The 12,267-nt window shown below is 38.6% G+C and overlaps 1 protein-coding gene across 1 annotated transcript in view; it reads right to left on the bottom strand.

Annotated features, from left to right (window-relative positions):
* Positions 1-9,756, bottom strand: part of lsamp (limbic system associated membrane protein) — a 241,228-nt gene extending 231,472 nt beyond the window's left edge. The window contains exon 1 of the mRNA XM_047161572.2: positions 9,557-9,756. Coding sequence (XP_047017528.2) covers positions 9,557-9,563 — 7 coding nt within the window. The 5' untranslated portion in view covers positions 9,564-9,756. The remainder of the gene's footprint in view (positions 1-9,556) is intronic.
* Positions 9,757-12,267: the final 2,511 nt, after the last annotated feature.

Here is a 12,267-nt window from a genome sequence, read left to right as displayed (position 1 = left end):
CACAGATTTTCACATCCCACTCCATATTTTGTGTTTAGTGATCATCTGGTGAAAGCCAATCGCAAAGTTTACTTTATTGGAATGTCAAAAATAATTGGCCATTTTTGGCTCGCTGCTCTCATCCTCGTGTACGTCTGTTACATAACTGCAATCAAGCCTTCCAATTAAATGCAGGTTCGTATCTCATACGCTGACCTGCCATCTGTCACAAGTTAGCAGAGCTACCAGGTTTTCGAAAGGGAGCACTGCTGTAAGCTTCTTACGGCAGAAATTATATTCCTCCACGCTCTGATGGGTTTGGCCCTCGCTCCCTGGGTTCTCTAGAAAGGAAACGTGAAATGGAACAGACACCACTGGGTCAGAGTCTTCTCCAAGCCACGAATGACGGAGTCAGGCTAACTGGAGCTTTATTTGGAACTGCTTCAGATGTATCTAAGAATGACACCTATTCCTAACATATTGTGATGCAACAGAGTGATAGAGTAAGCAAAAAACAAACAAACAAAAAAACAAACAAAAAAACACAGAGCAAGACCTTCCAGTGTGTTTCCAGTCACAGTGGTGCATGATGTGTGATCATAGACAAGCAGTCCCTCACTAACATCCTGTCTTCAATCTAATCAGTCTACCATTGAATCCAAAGCATTGGCATTGGTCACTTGATTTTTATTTTATTTTATTTATGTATTTCACATGTGGTAATCTCAATTCTACAGACATCCACACCCTTAAATTGGACTATAAATAGATTTTTTTTAAAATCATATATCAATATTATTTTATTTAGATAAATATTAGATCAATTCTCCTATACTTATGACATGGAAAAAATGACTTGGTAAAATCCTGTATTTGTTCTCAGGTTGAAAGAAACATAGTTCTCGTTCACAGGCTCAGATTTCTAGGCCCTGCTTTTATCTGATATCTCAGTCACCGCAATGCACAATCATTACAGTACTGATCAACACTCTGTCATGCTCAGATAAGTGCTCAGCTAGCTGTCAAGCCAAACTGGAATGATTTTACCCCCTCAAAAAAAGAAACGTTGACCGCATGTGGCATAGACACAGATGTAAAAATTGAACAGCGACGTGTTATTGCAGTGCGAGGAAGAGGCCATTGGAATATTCCATCTCCTCTCCTAAAGTAGAGAAAAGAAAAGATAGAAACGGGTCATTTCATGGCTTTTCAGAGAGTGAACAGTCAACGCTGCTTTGTGCTGCTGTCGCAGCGTGACCCGGCGAAGCCTCGTGCATTTAAACAGAAACAGAGAGAGAAGGAATAAGAGCGGAGGAACATGAGTACTGTAAAACATAGCCATGGACGGAAAAAAAAAATCATTTGAAGAAGAAGAAGAAGAAGAAGAAGAAAAAAAAGAGAGGATTGAGAGTTTATTTATATCGTTTGGAAATCTGACAAAATCATTCAAGCAGAAACATCAACGTGAGAGCGACTCTGTGAAGCGTTTAAAACTAATGACTGAACTTCACTGCAATTAATTTAAACAAAAAAAAAATAAAAAAATAAAATTAACCAAAAAAGAAGGACACGGACTCTTTGAAAGGTGACAAAGAAAAATACTATAATTTAAAAAAGAATCCAGTAACGAGCATGTTGCTTAAGAAAAAAATAAATAAATAAATAAAAAAGGTGTGAAATCACTCAGTCTGCCTCCCAAGATATGTGAATGTGTGAGAAGATGCAATCCAGGATGCAGTAGATACTCAAGCACTCTGTGATGTTGGCAATAAATGGTGGGAAGTAGGCACTTTTAGACAAAAACCTGTTAGGAAAAGAGTATATAAGAAATGGTGTAAGCCTGAAAGGAAGGGAGACAAGCAAAGATAGATCAGATCCAGCGAAAAGTACATCTTTGCCAAGAATAAAATGGTCAAACTCTCTGGCTTTCACGTCACTCTAAAATAAATTGGTTGTGCCATGGAGATTAGTAGATAAATAAATCAAGTTTGTGGAGTAACTCGATACTCAATGAGTGTACTGCTAAAACAGTGTACTGGTGTTGCAGAACAACAGACAGTGGACTTGTTTGTGTAGCGCACATTGTGTTTATAAGAACAGTGAAAGGCATGATATGAACCATTTCCGATTGTGGTTCAGAGCAATTCAATTTCCTGTATTTTTTCAGCAGCAGGAAACAGGAACTGCCTCGCCGCTATCTTTTTATAAGTCTCATCGTTCCAGCCGCACAACATGTTGCAATTAGGATGTCACCAATATTCACCAGGTCTCTTTCCACTCAGGCTGAACAAGCCAACATCAAAAGGCAATTGTGGGCTTTCCAAAAATATTCGGTGCCATCGACTGCACCCGCTTTGCAGAAAGGGGACGTTCAGGGAATAAATTTGCTTTTCAAATTTGCTTAATTCAGAGCATTATTACTCCATTAATGTGCGAGCGATATGAGATGCACAAATGGCTCTGACTAAAGTGGATGTAAGATGGCCTGCATCAACATTCCCTCATTTTATCTAATGGTGCAGATTATTACATTCGGAAATGTCTCTCTGTTTGTATCATTTCCACCAACTGAGCGCTATTTATATGCATCTGGGACCTAAATCTTGATCGTTTTGTGCAGACACGGTTTCCTTTTTCTTTCGATTGCTTGCTTAGTTTTAGAAAAGAGGCGCACGGACACTACGCACCTCCACTCTTTTGAGGAAAACTCAGCAGCACTTTCCTGGAGGACGTTTAAGACAGCCATTTTGGCAACATGGAGATTCCATCATGATCACTTTGAAATTTTTAAGAACTTGCAAGGATCTGGTGAAAGGCATGGCTAGTGCATTCATTCATTATCTTTTCATTTTCCTGGTGAGGGTCACGGTAGCAATAAGCTGAGAAGGTCAATACAAACGTCTCTATCCCTGGGCACATATTCCAGCACCTTCTGGGACATTCCCAAGCCATCCTTGATTTGCCCAGTGGTCTCCATCCAGTGAGAAATACCTGTGATACAGCTCTACTGCAAGTCAACCAGGGGGCATCCTTGTAACGTTCACCAAATACCTCAACTGGCTCCTTTTGATTTGGAGGAGCAGTGGCTCTACTCCTAGGATTTCCAAGATTGTTGAGTTCCTCACCCTATCACCTTCCCATCTCTCTTGTTCTCTACATTATTCTTTCAATCACTACCTAAAGCTTGTGATCATAGATAACGAGAGGGATGTAGATTGCCCAAAGAGCTTAGTATGCAATCTGAGTTCCTGCTTAACCACCACAGACCAGTACAGCAACTGTAACACCAATCTGTTTGTCAATCTCATCTCCTACACTTGTGAATAAAATCCCAAGATACTTAAACTATTTGACCAAGGGCACCTCTAGGAAACATCCCAGTCTTTCGCGCGAGAGTACCATGGCCTCGGATTTGGAGGTGCTAATTTTCATATCACTTCGTAACCTCTCGTGATCTTGTGTGTTCCAGTGAAACTCACATCAGACTTTGTTGATGTTCTACAAAGGAACCATTGAGCACATACTGGCCAGAAATGGAAGGTACTCGACTAAAAGACTGGAGTCAAAAAGTTTCCAAAGCATTATCAGGACCTCTCTTGGTAATGATGAATTAAACAAGAAAAGATATCTGAAGAACTCACATGACGAGCCTACAAAGATAGCAGTCATGGTTTGTTTGTTCTTGTGTTGTTTGGCAGGTGGTATAAGAGGACGCACTGCTGTTCCACCTGATTAGGAAACAGCTTTTCTCACTCATTGCATCTGCTGTATCCCGTCTCCTAACCCCCACCCCCACCCCCGATCCTGCATGGGTAATGATTCATGACAAAGCAGCAATGTAGTGCCACCACTTATTTTTTCTACCTATTCTCAGATGACAAAGAGCATCTCTGAGGCCTGAAACTACTTTTACAAGCAACAACAGCTGAGAATTCAAACCTTCCCTTCATATCGCATTTGTATTTATAAGTATGTATATGAGAGGTCATGGTGAAAATATACTGTCTAGAGATACATTACATCCAAAATAGCAATTTGTCTGAGACTGTGGTTGCTTTCCATATTGTACACCACTCTGAATACGATTTAGTACAGCTATGTGTGATTTGGGACACAGACTAAATACAGAATAAGCGATAATCTTAGGGGGAAATGAGGTCGAGGGAAACATGCCATCAGCTCAAGGGTGTAATGACAGACAAAGAAGAATGTCCCCATAACATAGATTTGGGAAAGTGAGGGCATACATACGTTCATTCATCTTCATTAATCTCTTGATCATAACCCTAGACATGAGGAGGAAATTCAGCCTGGATGAGATGCCAGTCCATTGCAGGACACCAAATACACACACACTCGTTTACACCTAGGGTCAATTTCATGTAGACAGTTCGTCTACTGGCTTGTTTTTGGGTGGTGGAAGGAAAGCAGAGAACCTGGAGGAAACCCACACGGACATGGGTAGAACATATCAAACTCTACCCGGAGCTCAGGATCAAATCAGGAGAGCCTGGAGGTGTGAGACAGCAGCACTACCTACTGGACCACCGGCCACCTGAAGACATACATTTTTATCTAAAGTTTTGATGTATTAACCCGTCACAAATGGCCATACATCTATCTATAGGACCATCCAGACAGTTACAATAGTCCCAACCTAGACGTACCAAAAGCATAAAAAACATTATATATATTTTTAGCTTAGCTTAGCTTTCGGAGATGAAAAAAAAGAGACTATCCTATTAATATTATCTACATGAGCTTCAAAAGAGAAACTGGAGTTAATAATCAAACCAAGGTCTAATTTTTTCCACTGCTGCACATGATGTAACTGAATGACCATCAAGTGTTACTACATAATTGAGAAATAATTACTGCCCATTGTCCTAGTAGATGTATTTAAGTCTTATTTCAGAATCAAGTACAGAAATTACTCAGCATTGAGTGTCTAGCGTCAATTACAAATATCTCAACTTTATTAAGCCGTTAACAGAAACATACAGCTGTGCATAGCAGATATCTCATATGTTTTACCTACGCATTGTGTTTGATTTCTATTACTAATGATCACCCTGTGAAACATTTTAAAGGCTTTTCAAGAACTGATGTAATGGCGCAGACAGTGAAATTTTGGTTAATGCTGTGTCTACTCCGGCAGTGAATTTTAGCCCGAATCACTATATGTTGGTGACCATTTCTTGACTTACAGAATGTATTCAAACCAAACATCTGACCAACAAGATGTTCTCCTGTTAAAAAATGAATAGTCTGGAGATATAGTTGCACCTGTGTAATGTGCACTGTTTATAAATCTACTAGGTTCGGCACTGATTTAGTACCACAGGTTGGTTCAGGGATCACAACTAGGAATGAACATCTAATAGGAACCATACAACAGGGACAATATTTTACAGTGTGGGAAAAGAAAACAAGAAATGTACCACCATCTTTACTCCCATTGGCAGTTTCCATGAGACCTTGTCCTTTATCGGATCGAAATGCTTTGTTTGTGGGTCTGAAAGCTTTTCTGTTGTGAATGTGTCTGAGACAGAATGAACACACCATACACTGAACATCTTAACTAACAAACTTCACCAGCACCTCCTTCCATCAGCACTTCATCCTGAGTGTTTGTGTTCTATGACTCAGGGACACATTCTGTAAATCCAGAAACTGGGCAATTACGCCTTCTTCAGGACTTGAATGGGTTCAGAAGGCTGAAAAATGGCAGTGTGATCATATTGAGTGTAAGGCAAGCTGTACAGATGAGATTATTATGTTTCTGTTTGTGCCATTTACAACCATCCGCTCTGAAACTAATTTAATTTTCACTAACAGCACGGTGATTAAGCTGTGTAAAGAGAGAGAATGAAAATGAGCTATATGCTAATTACTGATTTTTAAGTCATCGTTTTTTGTTTTGTTTTGTTTCCTAGCAGGTTGAGTCCAGTGTAATGGAAAATATTAACTTTGAGAGGTATTCAAAAAGTAGAGCAGGGTCAAAAAGTCATTTTACTAAGTCACTGTTACTTATTCATCAAAACTACTTTACTGAAAAATAAAGACAAATCAACTGTATCTAAAAAATATAGACTTTAACTAAGTCATCTGATTTACATGTACATATATGGCCAGAGGTTTGTGGACGCCTGACCCTAGCACTCATATGTGCTTTTTGAACATCCTAGATTTCCAGATTTAGTCCACCTTTGCTGTTATAATAAGCTTTCCACTAGATTTTGGGGCGTGGCTGTGGGGATTTGTGTTCGTTTAGCTATAAGAGCATTAGTGAGGTCAGGTACTGATGTTAGGTGAGGAGGCCTGGGGTGCAGTCTGTGTTCCAGTTCATTCCAAAGGTGTTCAGTGGGGTTGAGATCAGGGTTCTGTGCAGGACACTCGATTTCTTCCACTCCAACATTAACACACCATGTCTTCATGGAGCTCGCTTTGTGCACAGCAGCGTTGTCATGATGGAGCAGGTTTGGCCTCTTAGTTCCAGTGAAGGGAAATTATAACACTACAGGAAACAAAGACATTCTATACAATTGTATACAGTTGTGTGTGAAGAACCACATATGGGTTTGATGGTCAGGGGTCCACAAACTTTTGGCCATATAGTATCATTAAAAAAAAAAACAAGTAATAAAGGGAAAGGAAGTGAGACATGATTGTCTTGAGGCACAGATCTGGGGAACATTTCTGCTGCTTTATAGTCCCCGTCGTTGTTATTGGAAATTTAGAACCATCAATAGTCCAGCTAAACTGAGCAATTAGGGAAGAACATCTTTTATCATGGAGGTGACCAAGAAACCAAAGATCACTCTGATTGACCTGCACAGATTCTACCTTGAAATAGGAGAACCTGCAAGAGAGACAACCATCTTTCCATCAATGAGGCCTCAGCAAAATGCACATGACGACTTTGGTCATAACACCATTACATGTATTTCATTATAGCCCAACCCTGGGTCGTATCAGTCAGCAAAATGGTTATTAAAATAATGTTTAGACCCTTAAGCTTGCTATGAAATTTACTATATATGAATGAGGACTATCTGGAATCAAGCTGCCACACACAAGAAAATAACTCTTTCCATGACCGCCATCACGATTATCCACTTTGTCACCATCAGGTGACCTTGTAGAAAAACTGGCCCCACTTGTAGGAAAATTCATACGCATCAGTTCAGCAGCACAACCAGCGACCATCCAAAATTCAACCTGGGGCCAGAGTCAAGTGCATGAAGGAATGAAATGAAACCTTATTGCCTGTCAATCATGTAAGGAAGAAATAAAAGACTGATAAAATATGTATGTCATGCATTAAACCCACTCTAATTCCCTCAGATCTGCCTGAGGAAGTCAGCTTAACTGCTTGATGATCATCACCACACATTTAGAGTCCACCGAGAGCCATACTGAAGATCACCACCTGCCACTGCTACATTTAGGAAACCATTGTTCTCCTCACTTATGCTCTGATTTAGCTCAGACACAGATGTGTCTGGGCCTTGAAAGTCAATTTGAATAGGTATTTTGATCATACGCGAATCATATGACGTTATCATGAGAGTTAAATGAATGCTTGCTTGGAAACCTAACTACACAGTCATAGGATAGTCATGCTAGTTATGCAATATAATAGACAAGTATATATTGCTAACAAAGATATCTCCAGGTTATAACTACAAAATATAAGAGGCTACTTAAATTGAAGGCTAATATGGCATAGCCAGCGATCCACTTTGATAGAATGAAACAGTTTACCTAACATGTTTTTTGTTCTTTGCTAGCCCATTCTAATTACGCAATATAAGAGCTTACCTCACAACAGCTAGCAAATAGTGTAGTGCTAGCAAGCTTGGCTAGATTCTGCTGGATAACTAACAATAATGTCTGCTAAGCCAATTATCTATCTGCGTAATGTTAGCATTGTGCTAATCTATTATACTGTGCAAGGCATTCTATGAGAAGAATAAGTGTTAAAAATGCTAATTAAAATGTCTTCAAGTGTATGATTAGTTAATCAAATTTAACACCTTTCCCTGCTTTCCCCGAAGTAAATTTACAAGAAGGTATTTGATATTCCTGTCATGGAAAAATACTCATTTGAATAAATAAATAAATAAATAAATAATATATATATATATATATATATATATATATATATATATATATATATATATATATATATATATATATATATATATAAATAATACCGCCAAATCAACTTTGCTTGTTTAAATTCTTACCAATTTTTCAATATATTTAGGACCAATCTTCAACACAAAACCATTAACATGGATCAAGGAGTAAAAGTAAGACCCTTGATCACTTTTAACGATGAGCAAATTTCTAATATGCACATGGGAAAAGAAAAGAAACCTCAAGTCTTGTTATTTGGTAACACAGACATCATTATTCAAACTTTCCCTGAACACCCAAGTGAGAGCCCGTATGCTAACTCATCACAATTTCATCAGCGGCTGATGCTAATATGTGACACGGTTAAAAAAAAAAAAAAAAAAAAAAAAAAAAAGATTTCCTTCTGGGCCTGAATTTTTTTATTTTTTTTTTTTTAAATCATGGCTCAGGAGTACCTTCAGGGCATTAAAGTAATCCAGCTGGAAATCTCATTAGGTTTCGCGCACTCGTTCCTACCTGAGCAATGCGACGTTGCATGCAGATGCGCTAATTAATTCTGTGCAGCAATAATGAGCAGCTAAAAATACATGAAACGCTAATAAAGAAAGCCATGTAAAGTTTTCTTTGAGTGTAGCAGCTGGATAGAGAGGTAGTCTTATGATCCAGCATAAATTTAATGCATGCAAATTCCACAGATTAAAGATGTCAATCATCATGGCTGATTTCTGTTTTATCGATCTTATCAGGGGAATTTTGGAGATGGATATACACTGATTAGCTATAACATTAAAACCACTGACAGATGACGTGAATAACATTGATTATCTTATTACATTGGCACCTGTCAAGGGGTGGGATACTGTATATTAGGGAGCAAGTGAGCAAGTCAGTTCTCGAGTTTGATGTGTAGGAAGCAGGACAAATGGGCAAGCGTGAAGAACTCAGCGACGTTGACAAGGACCAAATTGGGATGGCTAGACGACTGGGTCAGAGCAGCTCTTGTGGGATGTTCCTGGTATGCAGTGGTTAGTAACTACCAAAAGTGGTCCAAGGAAGGACAACTGTGAACCGGCAACAGGGTCATGGGTGTCCCAGTTGTCTACCCATCACAATTTGGCCCTTATCAAAGACGCTCAGATCCTTATGCTTGCCCATTTTTCCTGCTTCCTACACATCAACTTCGAGAACTGACTGTTCACGTGCTGCCTAATAAATATATCCCACACCTCGACAAGTGCCACTGTAACGAGATAAATCACAATGAAAATAAAAACATCTTGCCTGATCAATTGCATTTGTGTAAATCTGCCTTATCTATTGGCTTCCCTGCCTCGAATTCCCATGCTGCCTCAATATGCAACATCATATTTCCAACTCTGAAATAAAGAAAGTAGACCAAAAAGAATGGAGGGTAAAATGAATTCGCACTGACCCGTCATTCCTTCATCTTCCAGCAGCTCCGCTGAACATCCCACAGTGTCATATCTGAGCCATGTTTCTGTATCTACAATAAACACAACAAAACGCAGCGAACTGTGCAAGATTAGAACGGATATGGAAGTGGACACAGAGCAACAAGGAAAGAGAGGTGTGGGAGGAGTGAGGAGTTTGTGTTGGAGAGAAAAAGTAAAGAGAAGGGAGCTGAGGGACTCGAAAAGCCTCATAACAACTGTTCCGCTCAACAGATTTCTTTCTTTGCAGTAAGTAAATCCTCGGTCGTAATAAGATATGACAGCGCGTAGGACGAGTGTGTGAATGTCGAGCGATGACTCAGGAAGTCAGACGCTGTAAGGAAAATGATTATCCATATGAACGTATAAGGCTCTTGAAGAAAGTCGTGCTGTCAGAATATGTGATCGATTAAAGAGCTTTAAAAAACGTATTTAGTCCCATTCTTTTTCAGAGCTAGCGGTTTATTCAGCATATTAAATCACTTTTGTTTCATTTAACAATATGGCTTCCACACTCATTATTCATCGACCTATAAAATAGCACTTGATCCAGCACATGCTGTTATTTTTCATATATTATAAAATATATATGAATATGTTTTATATATATATATATATATATATATATATATATATATATATATATATATATATATCAATGTGATTTTTTTCTTTCTTTCATATTTGTTTTTATTTTATACAGTGAATTAAATGTGTTGTCAAAACAGCTGAAAGAATGAATCAAATGTTTATTTTTCTCCAATTTCAATGATAACAATAACAACATACACCTGAATAATAAGTACTGCTCGAGTTATAAATGAGAGCAGTTCAGGTTTGTGACTTTCAGACAAGTGTCGTAGTTATTAATAGTGTTCAATTTCATATGAGGTATTTCTCACATGTAAAAAAAAGACTGTTTTAAATAATGCATTGTGGGAATTGCGTCGAGTTTTGCACTACTTTTCGATGTACGACGGAATAAAAAGACCTTGGCGGTGAACGCTAGACGATTGGACTTTTCTGTACATCAAAACGGCTCCAATTCCCGACCTCTCGCTCTTAAATACATCTCACACACCGTCCCTCTCGAGCGAAAGATATAAATCTAAAGAATCGATATTTACAAAGTTGGTGTCAGAGAGAGGAGTGTGCGGCAAAGGCGTGGCGGTCACCACGGCGATGCTTAACTACATGTGTTTGCTGGATCGTAGCCGTGGGTGAAGGGTGATTTGGGAACGTCCAATGGCTCAATGGTTCAGTCGCTTCTGTTTGAGAGTGAGAACGATCAATAACACAGCAGGACAAAGATAAAAGGCAGAAGGACAAAGAGAGTGAAAGAGGGGGAAAAAAAACAGGATTCAGGGACACTGTGGTCACATTGCCACCTTCTGATGGAACAGGAGCGACTAACGCAAGAACAAGCTCTACTTAAAAAGAAAAAAAATTATAATAATTAATTAACCACATTTTAAAATTTTACCATAAATTCTGACGCATAAAGAATGCAGCACTAAATGTAAAATAATCAATGACAGCGGAGCACCAAAAAATGATTATTTTCCCATTACAGCATGTCCTGAAGTGTTTTATTCCTCTCGTAGCACAGCAGTTGACCAAAGATTGCATTTAAAAATATATATTAAATAAAACAAAATACTTTTTTATCCGTTTGTGGTTTCATTCAATGTTCTGGATTTAATAGGGTCCATCAAACAAGTTCCAGTTTCCACTTACATTATAGGAGCTATAACCGGGCGTTCTCTAACCAGCCACTCTTTTGTCACTCTCTTGAAGTTGATCAGACAAAAAACAAACAAACAAACAAGAAAAACCTGCCGCTTGTCATGTTACAGACAAAACAACAACAGAAAAAAAAAAAAGCGTAAACTCTTCTGTCCTGAAGATGTCGGGAAACTTAAAGTTACAGCTTTACCTCTGTGTGTGACAAAGCGCCGGCACTGGAGACTCCTTCCATAAACGTTAAATAAACGTCAACGATTACATGTTTTTAATCCTTTAATTATCAGGCTTGGACAGTTAAGGTCACAGTATTGCCTACAGTCCGAGCATCTTAGCATTTTGGCATTCCACACAACTGCACTGAGCTTATCATTCTATACTGTATTAATTACTGTATGTTCAAATATATCTGAAAACAGTTTCGCCTCACCTTCGATCTTCAGCATACAATTTACAGCTTTATGTCTTTAAGGTGAACCCCTCTTTTCTTTTTTTTAGGAAATCTACAAACATATACAATCGACAAATATAATTTTAAGGGTGAATTGAAGAATTTATGCTAAGACAATTGCTCAGTTTGTAGAGAACACAAAAAACGTACAATAAATAAGTTGAATAATTGAAACATTTTTACATCTTGTGAATCCAATTCGATCTTTTCTGCAGCTGTTCTGTAACGCCTCATGGTATTTCTGCTATGATGCATCATGATGATACGATGCACCGTGCCACCCAAATGTTTCCGCTGACCCTCTTTGGCCACCACATTTAAAAATGTTTACGGAAAATCTTCATGTAAAAAGATCAATCCGGAGAAGGAATTGCGGAATACCAATCGGTTCCACTCAGAACCAGAATCAGAATCGCTCACCGGTGTCTACATTCAGTAGACATGGAGTACATGGATCTTTTAATGTTCTTTTACTTTTTATGTTCTTTTACTTCACTC

The sequence above is a fragment of the Ictalurus punctatus genome, chromosome 17 (genome assembly GCF_001660625.3).
Source record: "Ictalurus punctatus breed USDA103 chromosome 17, Coco_2.0, whole genome shotgun sequence".
Classification (NCBI taxonomy): Eukaryota; Metazoa; Chordata; class Actinopteri; order Siluriformes; family Ictaluridae; genus Ictalurus; species Ictalurus punctatus.
This window is presented reverse-complemented; position numbering and strand designations above follow the sequence as displayed.